Consider the following 19,776-nt stretch of genomic DNA (forward strand, 5'->3'; position numbering starts at 1 on the left):
AACCCAGGGCCTAAAATAAGCTTAATGCCAAAGCTAAGATTAACGTACTGAGGGAGCCCGTTTCAGTCCTGCTTCTGCAACAGGCTGATTACCAGTCCTTTTCCCTTTACATCAGTCGTCAACAATCACTACTGAGAAAGGAAAATAAAAACAAAAAACAATAAGCAAAGGTTTATGAGAGAAATGTGCAGTAAATGTAAGGCTGTCAAATGAACGTCAATTTTTTTGTAATGCTTATCCTACAGTACAGACGACTGTGGGTTTGTGGGGGAAAAAGAACAGCTACGTGATTTGTCGCTAGTTCGGTTAAGTTTCGCAACGCAAAGACTGCGAAGACAAAAGCAACCAAGATAAACAGAATGCTCACCAAAGCAGCCGAATACCATTTGAGCGGCTGGAAACACAAGGAAAGAATACCAACACCATCCACCTTTTAAGGCTGCTTGTCAAAGAACCGGCAGGTCAGGCATTGCTGCACAATGCTTTTGATACTCTATGAAATGTACAAAAATCAAAATAACATTTTTGCAGATACCAATAGCAACATCATTTTCCGTATTTTTTTTGTGTTTTTTTTTTTTTTTTTGTACATCCCACCCCCCGCCCACCCCAAAAATCCCCAACAATAATCATGGTTAAAAAATGGAACATGCTCATTTCCTATACAACATCGCAAGGCAAGAGAGACGTACAAGACATTTTCTATAAAAAAGGAAAAAATGACCGTGATTCATACACTATCATTCTATGATCTAAAACACAAACGATAGAAAAATAAAACACCCTAAGTCTCAATTCATTTGGATGCACCAGAACACCACAAGATCATTAAAAAAAAACAGGTAAGAGTCAAAATGACCGCCCCAGCAGACTGAAAATTTGACTAATCTTTAAAAGCACATTAAATCTACATTCCTGGTTTTTGATAAATGCTTTTTTCATTTTTTACATTTTTTTTTTCCTTTATCATTGTCTTGGTGTCAGCTGCTACCAACTACTGTCGATTACTTTCAAATGGCACGGTGATGAGAAGTAAAAATAAAATAATTACAGGGAATACAGCATTTTTTTGTTGTTTTTTTTTCCTTTTTTTTTTTTTTTTTTGCTGTATACCTAATGCACATTTCATTTGAAGGACTCACTGAAGGCATTTTCACATAGTTTCAACTTTCTGTCAGCTGTTTAATGCAACAATAATTACAGAGATCAAATGTACACTTTGAAGCTTTTATTCAAAACCAGGAATGTACTGCCTCTGGTGTATTGTTAAGCACAAATAGAGAAAGCCCTTTTTACATTGTAAAGTCTGTACTGTAACTGTGGTGAGGCTCAATTACGCACCTTATTTACGTATACATTTTATTTTCCTTTCTATCTGTAGGTCCAAAATAATTTGATCTTTTAGAGCCACCACGCTTGAACTGTGTCAAGCCGATGGGTGCGTCACAGGCTACAGCTGATTCTGCGTCTGCCTTAAGAGTCTTAAGAGTTACAGCATATGTTTTACAAGAGTTCATCGAGCAGCAACGAGTTCTGCTGGTAGAATCAAGCAGCTATACAATTCTTGACAAGGGATGCAGACACGACTCATTACACGTGGCCATGAAGGACAAGGTTATGTCACACAGACCTCTATGACCAATGCGCCCGCAATCCCCCCCCGCCCCAACCTGCCTCGGCCCTCCCCCCAAAAATACCCATCTTCAGTTGCTGCCAAATGCCGACTACATCAAAATCATGACTGAAAAAGGCTAGGACACAACAAGTTTTAAGATGTGTCACAAATTAACAAAAGAATGTAACCAAAGTTGAAAATTTTCATGCACAGTCACTTGATATAATACTATTCAGACATTTTCATGTAGTCATTAGAAGAAAAAGGAAATCTTGATTCAAATTTGGCTCTTTAGTTAAAACATTGCAGATCTCAGAAGCAATACTTTTGTCACTACAAACCATTGTGCCTGTTTTGCAGGAAGATGATATGGGAATTTTTATTCGTTTGCAACATTTCAAAACCTAATCTATACTGATCCTATACATATACAGATTTCATAAGACATAGCTTCAATGTAACAGTTTGATTCTGCAACCGAACATTATAGTTTCTTGTTATCAAAGTGAGGCAAACAAAAAAATACTTTTGATAAACTAATTAATAAGAAAAAAAAAGGAAGAGAGGAAAGCTAAGGAAAAAAATGCCCCTTAAAATATACAACCGGTTAAATGAAAATGTCATTGTAAAAAGAAACTAGGAGGGTGCCAATACTATTAAAAGTGCATAAAAACAGCAGCATGGTGTGACAGTGTTTGGGGAGGGGAGGGGGGAGGGACTGGGGTTGTCTGGGACAGTTTCATGAGGTGCTCAACATACTCAATCTTTTAAATCTGGTGATGCAGAAACATGAACGTTTGCTCTGAAGGATTTTTCTACGGCAGAAATCTAATCTTGCACAATGTTTTTTTTGGCATATATTTAGCATGAATATGGAGAAACTGTGATTCATTTACTTTAATATTCTTTCACTACGCCTGATATGATTGATGAAATATTTTCATAATAATGACAGTAATAGTGCCCAACACTGAAGATATAGCAAACGTAAACATTAATAAGACTGAACTGCACACGAGGCAATCAGTATATATACAAAAAATGACTGTAGTTCATTTACATCCCATCACCCATTTTTTTACAGTTTAAAAAAACATTCCCAGTCAAATTAGCCTAGTTTGTCACAACAGTGGCCAAATGGTCAGATACGATTTAACGCAAGAAATTTCAGACTGCTTCATTGCTCTATTCTTGAGTTAGATAAACCAGGCGTTCAGTTTAAGAATGAAAAGTAACTAGCTGATTTTCTACCTCATTTCACATTTCGGTAATTTTCATAATTTCAAAATGAATAACAGGGCTAACTTGTTTAAGTAGCAGATCCTGTAAATCATGTATTTCCTACCCCCAAGTTCTGCTAATTTATCGATCAAGTGTTGGTTTGTTGTATTAACCCTCTCTAGGCAAGTTAAATAACAAATAAAAGAAATAAAAACCTATGACCTATGATAAAACAATATGGAAACATAGCTAATGCTTTTTAAAACAAAAATAAACAAATTAAATAAAAAAATAAAAAAAATTAAAAATAAAAAAGATTAGTTGCATTTAGGAAATAACCAGTTCTCTTTCCGGGACAGGCACTAGTTTTGTTTTGTCAACTTTAAAAGTAACGCCAATATCAGACCAGACCTTTGTTCTCCACAAACTGAGCCATCTGCACAGTAGCACACAATTATCTTTAGTCAGGTGTGATTAAAAAAGAATAGGAATAAAAAACAAAAAAACTAACAAAACAAAACCAATAAGGGTTATGGCAGCAGCAGCAGCAGCAGCAAAATAAAGGATTTAACTTTTTTTTTGCATACAATTGTACTTCTTGTTCTATTAACCGTTCTTTTAATTACTGAAACTGTGTTGGCAATAAGGTTTATATATTAGAAGACTGCCATTAAGCTCTGGTTATGGTTATTCAATATATATATATCAATTTTGGCAAAGGAAGTCTAGACACGTAATTTCTCTTTCACATGATTGGTGGGGATCTAAATGGCTATGATTCCTCTATTAGCAGAAACATGTAACGCAGTCTTAATAAAATTGCCTTTTTTTTCCTCAGATAAGATATTCATAACAACAATAATGCATTTAATTATAGTTTTCTTTTTATCTTTTTTAAAACTCTTTTTTCCCCCCGTTTTTTTCTTCTCTTTTTTTTATTATTTTCTTACAGTGTATGACACGTGGGATTGGGGCGATCACACCATGGCCCTGTATGGTCCCTGCATCTTCAGGAACTGGATGATGAAGGAGGGGCCCCCGGCGACGATTTGAGGGGGCAGGTGGCTGAGGGGACAGTTCTCGATGCTCATTATGGACAGCTTGCTGCAAAGAGCCAGCTCGAAGGGGAGGCTGTGCAGGTTGGGGTTGTCGTTCAGATACAGCTCCTCGAGGTTCTCCAGTGTACCTGGAGGAGAGGGGGAGACACGAACACAGCACTTTTCACCACAAGTCTCATCCTGAAGTTGCATCACAGAACTAAGATCCCATTGAAACCCCCCCCCCCCCCCCCCCCAGTACATTATGAATTTACTAAGTATGCAATAAATCAGGTTTAGTATCTAGCTCAAGGTACAGTACAGTGTAGAAGTCTTAGGCACCCTGTGTGTGTTAGCATAAAAGAACATATTTGAGATTTCCAAAAATTCATTTTCCAAAAGATTTTTGTATTTAATTTAAAAAAGTAACATATTACTGTAAGTAATTGACAACTTTACATAAAAAACGTCTTGAGATCACAGTTCTCCAACATGCTTTTAACAACCTCCCTGCTGACTGTCTTATAGAACTGCAGGACAGCGTTGGCTATCTCGGAGAAGTGATGCCATTTTAACGCCGAAGGGTGGTCACCAAAAATATTGATTTGATTCAGTTTTTAACTTTTCTGGCAAATTACTAAAATGTAATGTAAAATGTAAATATAGTATGTTTATTTAGGACCTTTCAGTTAATTATTTTTGAAAGAATCTTACCTGTACAGAATGTTATGCAGGTGCCTAAGACTTCTGCATAGTACTGCATATGTATGCTAAAATTATGTATAAGTCTAAATAACACTCGTTTCTCAAAGCTATAACAGCACAACAGCTGGAATTTGAAGCTACAACCTTTTTATGCACTACCACACCATGCTGTACCCCTGTTTCTGCAAGACATTTTTATGTGGCTTTTCTAATGGCTGAAATACTAAATACTGAAAACATTAGATTGCCATTGCCAAAAAATGAATGCCCCCCACTTCCCTAAGAAGGGCTTTCAGCACAACAGACTCCCACTTCAAGTAATTCCCAAGACAGCCTGCCTGCAATCATTCATATGAGGAAGTAAAGACTAAAGATTCACACTTAATTTTGTTCCAAAGAAGAAGGAAGAATCATGTGCAAGAAGCCCTCAGTGAAGAAAAGCAGGTACCACACACAGCTTGGAATGATACAGTATGTGCTCACCTATCTCCTCAGGGAGGTGTTGCAGGAGATTCTCTCCCAGACCAAGGTGGGTCAGGTTGGTGAGGTGACCGATGCCTCTGGGCAAAGTGTTCAGCTGATTATTGGTCAAGACAAGTTTCTGGAACGAGGTCAAAAGGGGTCAGTTCCCTGGGACCAGGAGCCGAGTAGATGCAAGGGCACTGTACAAGTATTGGACAACACGGACTATACACTCAGTGAGCACTTTATTAGGTACTTATTTCTTCAGCTGCTATAGCCTATCCACTTAGTGGTTTGACATCTTGTGTGTTCAGAGATGCTCTTCTGCATACCGCTGTCGTAATGTGTAGTAATTTGCATTACGGTCACCTTCCTGTCATCTTTGACCAGTGTGGCCCTTCTCCACAGTCTTCTCTCATTAACAAGGCGTTTCTGTCTGCAGAACTGCTGCTTACTGAATGTTTTTTGTTTTTCGCACTATTCTCTGCAAACTCTAGACTGAAAGTCTCTCAGATCACATTTCTTCTCCATTCTGACATTTGGTCTGAAAAACAGTTGAACCTCTTGACCATGTGCGCATGCATTTATTCACTTGGCAGCTGCCACATGATCGGCTGATTAAATATTTGCAGTAACAAGCTGGTGTACAGGTCTACCTAATAAAGTGCTCACTCAGTGTATATATGGGAGTCGATATCCAAGCAATTGAATTGAGCTCCCTGTGAAAATGTACAGGGCAATATCTGTGCGCATACCTGTAAATCTTTCAGGTAGGCGATCTCATTGGGGAGCGACTCCAGCTTGTTCTCCTCCAGGTCGAGCTCCCGCAGTTTCCGGAGGTTACCGATGCCGTGCGGAAGCTTCTTCAGAAGATTGTTTGACAGAATCAGGACCTGCAGCCAAAAAAAGGACATTCTTACCCCTCCAAAATAAAAATCTCAATCACATAATAGGCAACTGTGCGTAAATTGTCACATTTAATTCTCATACACAATTACAGATGTGCCGATTATAAAGCCGATACCGATCTCCGATTCAAAATACAATCGGCTGATCCGATTCTCTCTGATCCGCTTTAAGCTCAAATGGGCTGATTCTGATTCTCTACTGATCGGCGCATCACAAATTATGGGGTAAGAATTCAAATCTAACAGCAAATAAATGGTATATGCACACTCTGGTACAGAACATCTCAAAGACCTTTTTTGCACCTTGTAGTAAAGACTGAAGCCGCAGGTCATGTAAAAGATGTATTTTCACATTTACAGTAAGAAAATGGTACTAACACAAAAGCACATTACAATTTGCACCACAGTCAGAGATTTCTCTTTCAGCACTCATATTTGCACCCGTCTCAGTTAGTACAAGTGAGGAAGGCATGGTTCAAGGAAAGGTGAATTCTGAGGAGGATGGGCATTGTGGGATAGGTTGCTAAACCAACAAAAAATCAACAAAAAGGGCTAAAGTGCAAATTGCAGAGGTCAGACTTCCAAGAAAAGATATACTAAAAATAACAACACACCTCGAGAGACACAAGGCCGCACACATCCTCGGGGATCTTGGTCAGCTGGTTTGTGGCCAAGTTCAGCTCCACCATACTGGTCCAGGTTCCAAAGTCAAGTGGGAGAGAAGTTAGCTGGTTGTCCTAAAGAAAAAAGAAAATAAACATTTTCAACATTTATTTATTTGATAGGGGCAGAGTAAAAGGCTGCTACAAAATTTTCTTCCTTAGTCCCTGGGCAGGTTTGAACAATACCAATGACTATTGTTTTGGGCCTTTAAAGCATAAAACATTTGAATGTGTTAGTCCACCTAGCCATGCCCTATTTTCTGCTCTTTAAGCAGGATGAATATTGAGCACCATTTTGTTGACATTCGACAGCGGTCCTGAGAAACTGCTGTGCAGACGGTTTCACCGAGCGGTCGCGCTCGACACCGCAGCTGCCGATAGCTGGAAGGCGTGAGGGATTACAGACAGAGCGCCGGGAGCCAAACTGCGGCGGTCCCGCGGTGAGGGGAGAGGGACAGAGCGAGCGAGGCAGGGAGTAAACGAGAGAAAGGGGCGCAGACAGTCGGCGTGAAGCGAGCGAAGGCCGTTTACCTTCATGTTTAGCTTGCTCAGCACTTTGGCCCGGGAGAAGATCCCGAAGGGGATCTTGTTGATGCGGTTGTGTTCCATGTTGAGGGAGTAGATGGTGGAGAACTGGGAGGGGCCGCCCACGGGGTAGGACTGGAAACAGTTCCGGGCCAGCGTTAAACTGGTCAGGTTCACCAGACTCGACAGGAGGCCCTGGAGTTAAACAAACAATGCAGAACAGACAATGAGAAAACTGTGCCTTAATACATAAAAAAATGTGGCACATACATGAATAAACAAACACACAAACAAATGCGTGCATTCAGGGATAATGATAATAATTGTATAGCAGTCTTCCTGTATCACAATTCAACATGTTTCCTATATATTACAATTATGCAAGCAATAGCAACAGCAATATACCATCGCAGAATAATTAAACAAGAATAAAAATATAAGAATAAAATATATAAGAAAACTACCAGAAGACCATAATGAAGCCCCACTGACATTTTACAATAACCCAAATCAATAACATCCTCTGTTTAAGTTGAATTTCTTAATTTAACCACCTGCATGTATATGGGCATACAGCCTACAGGTTTGAAACCAGCTTCATGAACAATAAGGGTATTCAATACAAGGCATGCTGTACCATAAATATGCGTAGAAAATAGCAGTGAGGCCCCAGATTCAGTTATTTAGCCCGTGCTCACCTCTGGTAGCATTGAGATATTGTTGTTCTCAAGGTTCAGCTCCTCCAGTTCTCGGCACTTTGCTAATGACCTGGGGATTGCGGACAGCCGGTTGTACCGCAGACCCAAGCGATTTATGCTTGACAAATTACCTGTAACATTAAAAGAAAGTGGCAAACTAATGAGATCTTCAGTTTTTTTCCCTCAATTTTCTTCTTGTAACATAAAACTGATTGGTATAGCACATAATTAAGAATAAGAAGGGGAAATGAACAGGTACATGCATTAATAAAATAATGAATGGCTTTGGAGCGATTTAAAAAGGCTACACATGAAATGCAATCATTCACTTCCTTGGAAGTCATGAAATTGCAATAATGCAATTTACTGACTGCTGTATGTGACAAGCAACAATAAATCTTGGCTAACTACAGATGGTCTCTCACTTGAATTTGCTTAGAGTCAAGACAAGATGGATAAATAAGTAAGAAAATAAGTAAGTGTCATGGCAGATACCATGACATTTCCCCCCCTAAATTGGTCAGGGGCAAAAAAGTGATGTAACCTCCTCTCAATACGAGTGCATTATGTACTTTTCTGCCATTAGAGACAGGAAAGCCTTCCTGACCACAAGCGGCACATCGGAGGCAGTATCTATGTAATCACGGACGTGTCCCACAGGGTCATTTTCTCCCACTGTCTTGTAGCAGATATGGGCTTAACTTAAATGCGACCCTCCGGTTTCATTCTCAGAAGAATCGTATCGTTTCAAGAAATTATTATAACAGGAGCAATAGCAACTACAGATGATGCATTACATTTGAGGGGCTATATGTAGCATTTTATTGATAGGGCATAAGTTTCACAAACGTCTAAGATACTCTCATATCATTTGAGTGTCCGGACTCATCGAAAACACTTTGACAGATTAGTCGTTATACAGCTACGGCTTTTGCACTTCACTTGCTGAACCCAAACAAATGGCTCAATCGAATAGAATGCAGCAACCCTACCCCCACTCCCCTCTAAAGAATGCAGAAGCTGTATATTTAAATCCTTAATGAAATGTTGTCTCAGATCTGACCAATGGTGGTCAGCAGTCTAACCGGATATTTATAATTTACCACAATTTGCCAGTTCTAGAAAAATATTAACAAATAGAAACAATGATTCAATGCATACTAGTCCATGAAAGATAGTTGTGTGAGGGCACTCACCTATAGTTTCAGGTAGGTCCAAAAGCTCATTGTGCTGTAAGTCAAGGTTTGTGATCTGTGTGCAATTACCGATCTCTTTCGGAAGGTGTTCGAGTTGATTGTGAGCTACGTCCAGCGTGATAAGGTTACATAACTCCCCTGTAAATACACAAATCACGCACTTGTAAACACTTAATAAAAACAACAACATTGATAATCATACCCATTATCTGTTGTCTTGTCTTAAATTTACATGCAGAGAACAGTGGCGACTGTTTGCATGTTACTTTCTATGTTCAAATTAATGTATAATTCTTCGTTGAATTAACCCAATACTTGGTTGATGAGTTGCAGCACTTTGCCAGGTTACGATTGTTTGGCGCACTTGTTTACAATGAGACATATACACTTTTTGTAATAAGATATAAAAAGTCTCAAGGTATTAAACACTGTGTTATCTCTGTATATGTTCCACTGACACGACACATAATTATTTTGACTGAACACAATAAAGTAAACTTGGCTCCTCGAGTCACAAGGAGACCGAAGCCTCTTTTGGCACGATTCCGTTTTTTTTTCTTACGGCAGTGTGAAGTGCTGGCTGGGAACAGCGCTTAGTTCATTAGAAAGCACTCTCACTGCCAAAAAAAAAGAGAGAGAGAGAGAAGACAAACGCCGAACGCTGATATAAAAATATTTTAGAACAGAACGTACCGGAACGCGCAGCACACCCATGAGCGCTAGCGTCCGGTCGTACCGTTTTCTCTCTCCCTCTCTCTCTATCACTCCCCGCTCGACCCTGCAGGTGGCGCTCCACTCACCGATCTCGGCGGGCAGCTGCTTGATTTTGTTCTCCCGGATGCTCAGCATGGTGAGCTTGGACAGGTTCTTGATGTCCTTCTCCACGGCCGTGATGCGGTTGAAGCGCAGGTAGAGGGTGGTCAGGGACGTCACCCTGTACACCACCTCCGGGATCTCCCGCAGCTTGTTGTGCCGGAGGTCCAGCATCCGCAGCTTCTTCAAGTTGTCCAGCGAGTCGGGCAGGCTGGTGAGCGAGTTCTCGCTCAGGGCCAGCGTGACCAGCCCTGCCAGGCAGCCCACCTCGGCCGGGAGGCTCTGCAGCTTGTTGCTGTACAGGTAGAGTTCGGCCAGCTGCGTCAACTCCTTGATGGACGCGGGGAGCATGTGTATGGACCTCTTGGAGAGGTCCAGGCGCATGGAGTTCTCCTCGCGGCACTTGTTCAGCTCTTTGATCACCTCCGCGTTGCTGGACTTTTTGCGAGTGCCCGGCGCCGGGTTGGGCCTCTTTATCGTGTTGTCCACGGAGAAGGCCACGGCGGGCGGGGCGCCGCCCGGCTCCTTCTTTCCTTCTTTGGCATCTTTCCCTTTGGTCTTGGTCTCCTTGCCGTCCTTGCCGAAGCCGCTCAGGGCCTTGCCCTCCTTTTCCCTTTCTTTTCCCAGAGGACCCTTGGGGTCCTTTTCTTTTGAGTCTTTGTCTTTTCCTAAAGTACTACTCATGTCGACGTCGCCTTGCCCAAGTCGCTCATGGACCCCCCCCCCCCAAGTCTGTCTTGTTCGTTTGGTAAAAAAAAAATAACGTTACGCTGAGGGGTGAATGGGGGAGAAAAAAAAAAAGAGGATGCGCTTCTTTTACGCCGGTGTGCACGCGTGCATGTCCGCCCTCGGACACGCGCTCGAAAAGCGGAAAAAGGAAAGCCTCGATATTTCCGAAAAGCGCTCAGAACTCCATGGGAAAGGTGACTCTCTGAAGCGGCTTGTCTGGCGCGGTGACCATCGGCCGCATACTTGTTTGAAGCCTGCGCAGTCTCTCGCTCGGGTTGAAGCGAGTTCAGACGAGAAAGGTCGCCGGGGCTCTCATCTTTTGGATCTGCTGTTGAATAAAACATTGAGTGTCATTCGTTCTATTTACATTCTGCCCTGCCAGGACATGAAGGGAAAGTAAATATGAACACATACGGACACACAAACGTGCGTACTGCACTAACAACAAAAAGAGCAAACAAAGCGACAACTTTTTAGGAAGTCATAGCGAGTATGGATATCGACCACATAAATAACAGGCTTACATTTTAAAAATAAACCTGTAGCTTATTTTCGGTGACACAAATGGCAGCTGCAGTCAAATGTGACTTGTTCGCCACTTTAACTCGCTAGCAAATCTGCACTGAAAATTGGGATAATTTAAACAGCTGTATCACTATGAATATGTTTGCATCTGTAAGCACCCTCTGAATCACTCCTTTTAGAAAACGACCGCATTCATTTTATTATTTTTAGGCATTTCAAACAGATTTGAAACCGCAGCTGGATCTTCTTCCACAGACTTCCATTCATTTTGAAATTATGCCTTACGGAGCCTTTTTGACGGATTAATCAAATCTCCAAAAAAAATACTGCAGAGACCTGTCACTGTTGACTCAAAAGGCATTCCTCAAGGTAAGAAAATGTATGAATAATGTTTATTTTTAGGAGGAGCTCTCCCTTTAACTGACTAGCTGATTTGCTGCCAAGTGTCTTCCAGCACAGCCTGTGAAAGATGGCCGTTTATCTGGTCCCATAGACTGTGTAGCTCAGCTGGTGGACAGCTAAGTTAAAAGAACGAGCAGTTACCTCCTTGTCTCACTCTTCCAAATACTCATCCCCCTCAATAACTTGCCTAATAATTCACAGACTTGGATAACTGTGGAATTAGATTTGAACGTAATGTGATGTGCCAATATGGAAGAGCATGACGCAACTAATGTACAGGCACACAACTTAGACGCATCATGAAATAAATTCCTCTATATTACTAACAATAACACTATGGTACCTGTTTGCAATAGGCATACTGGGGGGCATACTGATTTTAACAAGGTTACCCTGTAATCGAGAATTTAATGAACATTATTCAAGAATAAAACACATAGATCAAAAATGATGCCTGATTTCTGACATCACTTCTTTACATATAAAAAAACATCCTCGAACATGGCATGTTGGATTCTGCATGAAGACTCTAAGGTTAAAAAAGCATAACACGACAAATCAATCTTAAAAAATAAAAAAAAGACATAAATACTGTGTTTATTTAAATTTCAATGTGTTCTGGGAGCCAATTAGCTAGCTCAGTGATTTCATTGCCAATACACTGCATACAGATAACTTTTCACCTGCATTTGGTTCAGATGAGGCCCTGCAGAGATCCCTTCTTTCACGATGAGAACCTGACTAGGGCACTAAGTGAACACATCACCAAAGCTAAATAAAAAGTAAGCGCAACAAGACATTTCTTACCTCTATTTTTGGCAAAATATAACTACAGGAGGCTCACCCTAAAAACCTTCAAACCATAAAAACTAGCTGAAAGAAACCCAACAGCAAAATGTATGGAGCTACAAGTTTTTGCAAAACAAGCAAATCCACATCAGGGAGAAAATGTTGCATGCACTTCCCTCCATCTGTTGGGTTTAATGGTTTATCTGCAAGCTTCACGTTTATATTGCATGTGGCAAGGTAAGTGGTTTTGTGACATGGCTGTGCTGGATATGAAATCTCACTGCTGCCATAGTTTTTTTTTTATCAAACTATTTCCTTCTTTTGGAAGGAACGCCATATTCAAAAGAGCTCAGCGAATAAATGCGTTGCTATGGTTTCAGCCTCCCAAGCCCTCAGAACTATCAAGCCCGCCCACTTTGCTTTCTGATGAAATAAAAAAATAAAAAAATAAGTTTCACAAGTGCTTCTTACTGAAGGATTGTATAGTCTATGGTCATTTGCCACAATTTAAGAGTGGTTTGAATTTCCCAGTCCAAACAAAATCTCTTTTATTTGCTATCTTTCTCTTAGCTCATTTTCAAGCAATGCAGTAGTGGCTTGTAAAGCTTGAACACTTGCTACATTTCAAATACTCTTGCCCAGCTCTACAATTTACAGAACCTACACTGCATAGTTTACAGTAGCATTCACGTAACTTGGAGTTATGATTTATTTTTCCTCCACAATGCGTCTTCCGCACACTTAACACACTGACCAGTTGAAAAGACCATGCTTGGCCACACATCAGAGCTGCAGAAAGGTTAATACCACAGAGAGGAATCTTTGGGAGCAGTCTTCAAAGCTTATGCTCCCCACAGGTCATGTGACCTTTATAGTAAAAAGGGTTGATCGCAGTACAAATGACAAAGCAATATGCAGTCTGTGGCAGCATAGCCTTAAAGGGCCTTAAAGGGTTGTCTTCTGCATTGGAGGCTTGAACTTGTGGAACTAAAATCCACATGCGACTTTCAGTGAAAGTTGACTAAAGCCAGACATTTAAATCCTTCCCAAATAAAGTGACGGCTACAGTTGTCTATATAAAATGTATACAAAAATATAAAAAGGCATATACCTACAGTGGGGTCCAGAAGTATTGCCACCCTTAATAAAAAATAAGAAAAAAAGGCTATGTTCAAACATATTATCCATGTGAATTATTAGGCAAGCTATTGAGGAGGAAGACAATTTGGAAGAGTGAGACCAAAAGGTAACTGCTCGCTTCTTTAAAAAAAAAATTGTGTTCCACCAGCTGAGCTACACAGTCTAATGGGCCATACAGCGCAGTCTAAATATTTGGACAGTGGTACAATTTCTGGTCTTTCGGCACGGCACTCAAGCACATTAGATTTTAAATGAAACGATGTATATGAGGTTAAAGTGACTGTCATCTGTAATTAGAGGATATTTATGTCCATATTGGGTGATCCATGTAGGAATTACACCCCTTATACAAAATACCTCCATTTTAGGGGACCAAAAGTAATTGGACAGTTGCCTATTCAGCTCTTTTGGATTAGTCAGGTGTACTCAATATTATAGTATAAGAAAGCATTCAGTATCTAGTCCTTATTCTAGGCTTTTCATTGACTTTGGAGTCTGTTATTGCATTTGTCAACGTGAAGTCCAGAGTTTTGCTAATGACAGTCAAGGCAGCGAGGAATGCATAAAAAGCAAAGCACCTCAAACCTACTGCTAAATATGGAGGTGGGTCATTGATGTTTTTAAAATCAATCATCAGAAAATGTGGTTGCCTCTACAAGGAAGCTGAGGCTTGATCATAGATTGTCCTGCCAGACAATGACTCCAAACATACATCAAAATCTACACAGAAATAGTTAAGTCAAAACAGCATCCATGTTTTACAATGGCCATCTCCACACTTAAGTCCCATCAAAAACATGTGGTCTGAACTTTAGAGGGGGGTCCATAAGTGCAAACCCAAGGTCATCAATGATTCTGAGTTCAGAATGGAGGACAATCCAGGCCAAAAGCAGGTTTAAAAAATCCCTCCAAATCTCTGCCAAGGGTAAGAATTAAACCAGGGGTGCCAGTAATTGTTTTTTTTTAATTTTATTTAAAAATGTAAACCTTTGGATGATTCCCTAAATTCATTAATAAAGCAAACTACACGTGTTGGAAAATAAAGCTTATGTCAAAAACGGTATCATTTTTTTTTTGCATATATAAATATTTGTATATGAGGTTAGTGCAAAAAAATGTATGTATTTTTATGTATATAGACTCATTTATGTTACTCTTACATGCAAGGACATGAATAATGGGTTCAAGTGCTGAAAGGTACACATATGGTTCAATGCAACAAATCACATTCTGTTACAGGCAAGTGATACAGTTCCTACTTTCAGCTTTGGACGAAAAACCTCACATTCCAGTAAAGTTGGCAGCCATTATGTAACAGGGAGTCCGCTGTGAGTCTCAAACCATGGCTCTTGTTGTCTGCTTTAGAGAAAAGACACTACAGCCGTAACCTTTCCAAGTCAAAGACCAAGGAGTGCAGTTCAGGGCAGTAACTGTACTATTCAGGCTCCAAGACTTTGTAGTAGACATGAACATGCCCTGTCACTTTGTGAGCTATATGCTTCAAAATCGGCAGTTATTATATGTATAATACAGATTCGATATGAAATTTGTTTGTTTTGTTGATGTTACTCCAGATAAATCAGTCAAACAACTTAAAAAACTGCAATTATCAACAAGTTCAGGATTTTATAACTTAAGTCAAAAGGAGAAAATGAACATACAGGATCTGAAACCAATATTGCACTTTAACCCATGCTGTGATGTAAGCCACTTGCATTTTTAGGTAATCTGTTCAACACCTCTCTGGGAATTCATATTTTCCTGGCCTTGACCTATGCCTCCTCAAAGAGAGTTCAGCAAATTAGAATTTCCTCATTTTTATTCTTGGCTTGAACAACTACGCAGAACTCAATCATCAAACCATCAAAAATACATATTTTTCATCTTTTGACAGAAACAAGCCCATCTTGAAGACCAGGAACTGAGATGCATCTCCACTAAGGATAATACAATTCGGTGCATTTTAAAGGTTGTGAAAATTACATGTATAATAATGGTAGTACTGGGAAAATTCCACGCCAACTACACACACTTTTGGACTGCATTGTCATGGTGTAGATTTAGCAGTATTTTATGAAAAAGGAACTGGATTGTAGTATCAAAACAGAAGGTTCTCTCTCAAGCAATGTGATTAGTTTGCATTATATCAAGCTGCTGTAATAAAAAAAATGTGCAGCCAAAAGTAGCTTTTTTTCCGGTTGTCTACAAAAAAGTAGTAGGGTAATTCCATGTCAACTCAACACACGTTTTTGACGTGGATTTTTATGAGATTTGGCTGGTGTGGCCTTATAGAAACTGTTCACCTGAAAATCAAAGGTATTGAGTGGTTATAATCTTGAAACCTGAATTGTGATTAACTATATTTTAAAACGGATTAAATTCACAACATTTTCACCAGTTAGGTTATAATGCCAAGATATATTTACCTATCTGAAGTAGCATCACACAGTTTTGTATCACTAATCCCTGGTTTTCCACCCTCCCTTTATCTGGGAGTCTGGTGTGAAGACAGTCCGGCCAATCAGTAGTACTAATAGTCTGGGAGAAAATAAAACCAGGGCTGGATTTGGATTTGAGAGCCTGAGTTTGAACTGCGCATTCAAATGCGAACATATACTTCAGTCTACATATGTACACATAAAATATATTCCGGAGCATAAAAATACATGTACTACATACTAGAAAGTTAACTTTTCATGATTAAAAATCATGTCTAGTTGAGACCAAATTATTTATTTTTGGACAAGCAACTTTACAATATATGGTTTTCATTATCTTTAATTGTATTTTAACATTTTTAATTTTTGTTTTGCGATCAATACAAATACTTTCTGTTGTCATTTTACATCAGTTTTTCCATATCATTCACTGTTACACATATACATTATCAATTAAGCAAGGAACATCAACTCCGGCCCTCAAATCCAAAACCAGCCCCGGTTTTATTTTCTCCCAGGTAATTAGTGCTATTGATTGGCCAGTGTGTCTTCACACTTGACTCCCAGGTAAAGGGAGGGTGGAAAACCAGCAGGCCCTGCAGATCCCTGCAACAAAGCTTTAGGTTGGTGTGGGAGCAATTAAAAATCAGCATATAATATTTTTTGATGGCAATGGATTTGAATTCCCATGTCAAATAACTTTGCCCACACTCCTTTCGATCTATAACAATCAATTAAAAGATGTGTGATTGTTTCCTTCACCTGACAATGTGGCATTCAGAAACATGATTTGAATAGCTACACATTGTGTGCTATTGCTGTTTTTGGGGAGATTTGCTCTACTTATAATAATAAAAAACAATTGATGTGGTGGGCCATGCAGTACAACAAAATGTAAGGAATTAGTGATACAAAACCATATCATTTAATTTGAATAATATGAAATGCCATTCACCCAACTGCCACATTCAATTAATAGTTAATGAATTAATATAATCAAAATGCAAATCCATACAGTCCAATGTTGAAAATCAAATTTGCAGTGAATCTTCCTCTCTGCGACCATGCCAACAAATCACTAATTGAGAAACAAAAAACATAATCTACTTTATGCCAGATTTATAGACACACAGAAACCATATAGTACTAGTTTTGCATTTTAAGAAAAGAAAAGTTACACATGTTATCTAATGAAATGTAAATGTGTTATACCTGGACATATACATGACTAGTTATTTTTATCACAACAGATTTTTATCCAGCAATACTTTCATAAAGCCTTTCAAAATTTAGAAATTTAAGACAATAGTACGAAATCATTGGTTACTTCAAGTCTATTCCTTTCTCTTTGGGAGGGACGATTGTTTGCATTCTTAAAAGAAGCTACCCAGGGTATTAACAAGTTAAACGAGCCACCTATTTTACGTTAGAGAGCAGTGTTGGATTTAATCCACTCCTTTGACATGTGATTTCCTCACCAATAAAAAATGCTTAAAATATATCGCCAGGTATGCACAATTTACAAATATATAACGTTAGCCCAGCTAGTCAGTATGACAACCATCAAGACTTTTCCGTGAGGAATGAAAGCTAGGTCTACCTGCTTGGTAACGTTAGCTAAGCAACGTTGATGTTAACCCTACAGAGCGCAGCTAGGTATTCAGCTGACAAGCATCAAGCATGGTGAAAAGGATTAGGAAAATACATATAACGTTACCTTCACTTCGGATTTCATCAACGTTCTCCGTTGAACAAACTTGCTTAATTAAACATACAACACATAGCTAGGCTAGTACTAGGTAACACTTGTTCTTAGACGTACCGAATACCTTGCCAAACAACTGATTTAGGCATAGCTAGCTACAACCAAAAATATAAGACAAATCGAGCTTTTCTAGCTTGCAAGGTCAGAGACAACAGGCTAGCTAACTTGCATTTAGCTAAGGAAAAGCGCTTAAATTACTGGATAACATAACTAGATAAAGGCCAACACGGATATTTAGCTAGCTAGCCAACCTTTGGATAATTAGCCACATGCTAACGTAATGGGGCAAAATGTTAATAAATCAATATTGATTTGTAGCTAGCAGTTAGCAAGCCACTAATTGTTCCAATGAAAACACACTTAGCTAGCAAGCTAGATCACCAATAACATAGGTAAATCTGAACGCTAGCTAATGGAAAATAAAATGGTCTAACGTTAACTTACAGCTAGCTAGTCCTGGTTATCTTTTCACACTGGGTAGAAATTACAGTTGTAGCCAGTTAGTCAAGAAAAAACACAAAGCAAGCCACGATCAAGCGAGCCGTAACTAGCTAGTTGTCTTGATAGCTAAGTTACCCTTTAACGTCACCTCGCTATACGCGACGAACAAGTGCTATTGATACATTGGCTCCAGTCTCCATATCTTACTTAAGACACTAGACATTTCTAGCTAACCTACTAATGATCACAAGCTGCACCAGAAACCAATGGAAAACAAAAGGGAGAAAAAGCAAATCACTGCTGATATTTGCGAGAGGCTAACATTAGCCAACTAGCCTTCTAAACAAATGATCGCCCTTCCTCAATATACCAAATGCTGGTCAGCTAGCTGCTAACGTTACTAGAACTAGCTAGCGCTACGTAAGCAAACCAGTGGATCACAGAATCCAAAATATAATGGCACGGATTAAAACGTAGTTAGCTAGCTACCTTGAATTATCTAACGTCAGATAACCAACTAGCGATCTATAGCTATAAACTGTCTTTAGCGGTTGCAAAAAACAAGTCTTTCTCCAAGTTAACCACCACCCCACACCCGGAACTTGGGTTTTATCCTAGCTAGGCCTTCCAGAAGCAGCTGTCATCCGTAAACCACCATCCCGGCCATAGCGAGCTCAACTGGGGAAACAAGCTGCAGCTCAAATACAACCCCAGACCGTAAGCATTCGTCCGCTACAAGCAGCTAACTAGCTATTTCCAGCTGAACTGACATCGACAGAGGGATGACCATTTTGGGACAAATCTACCTTTTGTTTACAAGCAGACACTTGGCTATCAAAAGACGAATTCCGCCACCTCGATCAATTTCGCGGCGCCCTTTTTTCGTTCCCCTCCTGAATATGAGAAAAAAGAAAACACATTCTCCACACAGCGGCCATTCCGTAGCTTGCTGAACAAAGAGTGTATTTTCCCAGCTTGTTACAATACAGAAAATACTGTATCGTCTCTCGTGAGAGGTGGATAACAGAAATGGACCTTTATTCTTGTTCATGTATTACTGTACACAAAAATAAATTCATATTTTTATGTATGTAGCAATATAACTGTTTTACCTTCAGAGGTGTGACTCCGCCATCCTTGCTTCCTCCTCCTTTTCTACACTGCTGTGGCTGGGTCCCCTCCCCTACCGTCACATTGCGTCACACGCACGCATTACCAGAACATTGCGTCACACGCTCCCATTACCAGTGCATTGCGTCACACGTACGCATTGCCAGTGTATCACGAGACTTTCTTTGACATAAAAGGTGTATGGATATGATTGGCAGCTTGCATTGCATTGGTAAAACATCGATTCTCTTTGACAGGATAATTATGTATTGCCCAATATGTAATGGACGGATACATTTAGTAGCTTTTTCAGATAATGATTGGTATCTTGGTATCTTGCTAACTAGCCAGTTGTTTGTTTTTTACGAGTGAAAGCACATCATTTTATAAGAACACGTTATCTAGCTATTCACTGGCAGAGTTCTTATGCATTTCTTGAATCTCTTGGTTTGGGCCACCAATCAGCGTAGATTAACTGTTGCATGTTCAATCTGAAAATCTTTTGCTACGGTTTCTGAGTTGAACGATATGTTTTCTCCCAATGGTGTGCAACGTTTTACAACAGGGCCACGTTCAGCCCTGACAAAACGTTGCG

The 19,776-nt window shown here is 39.7% G+C and overlaps 1 protein-coding gene across 3 annotated transcripts; it reads right to left on the reverse strand.

Annotated features, from left to right (window-relative positions):
• Positions 1–1,967: 1,967 nt before the first annotated feature.
• shoc2 (SHOC2 leucine rich repeat scaffold protein) lies at positions 1,968–19,249 on the reverse strand. Of its 3 annotated transcripts, XM_061231076.1 has the most exons (10): positions 19,184–19,203; positions 18,878–18,964; positions 9,830–10,899; positions 9,030–9,167; positions 7,834–7,964; positions 7,142–7,330; positions 6,563–6,685; positions 5,796–5,933; positions 5,062–5,179; positions 1,968–4,022 (listed from the first exon to the last, which is right to left on the reverse strand). In XM_061231076.1, the coding sequence occupies exons 3-10, from the start codon at positions 10,524–10,526 to the stop codon at positions 3,814–3,816; spliced, it is 1,743 nt and encodes a 580-aa protein (XP_061087060.1). In that variant the 5' UTR covers positions 10,527–10,899; positions 18,878–18,964; positions 19,184–19,203; the 3' UTR covers positions 1,968–3,813. The 3 variants fall into 3 exon arrangements, with proteins under 3 accessions (XP_061087060.1, XP_061087058.1, XP_061087061.1); XM_061231074.1 differs by lacking the exon at positions 18,878–18,964 and having other exon boundaries at positions 19,184–19,249; XM_061231077.1 differs by lacking the exon at positions 18,878–18,964 and having other exon boundaries at positions 9,830–10,896; positions 19,184–19,235.
• Positions 19,250–19,776: the final 527 nt, after the last annotated feature.

The sequence above is a fragment of the Conger conger genome, chromosome 2 (assembly GCF_963514075.1).
Source record: "Conger conger chromosome 2, fConCon1.1, whole genome shotgun sequence".
Lineage (NCBI taxonomy): Eukaryota > Metazoa > Chordata > Actinopteri > Anguilliformes > Congridae > Conger > Conger conger.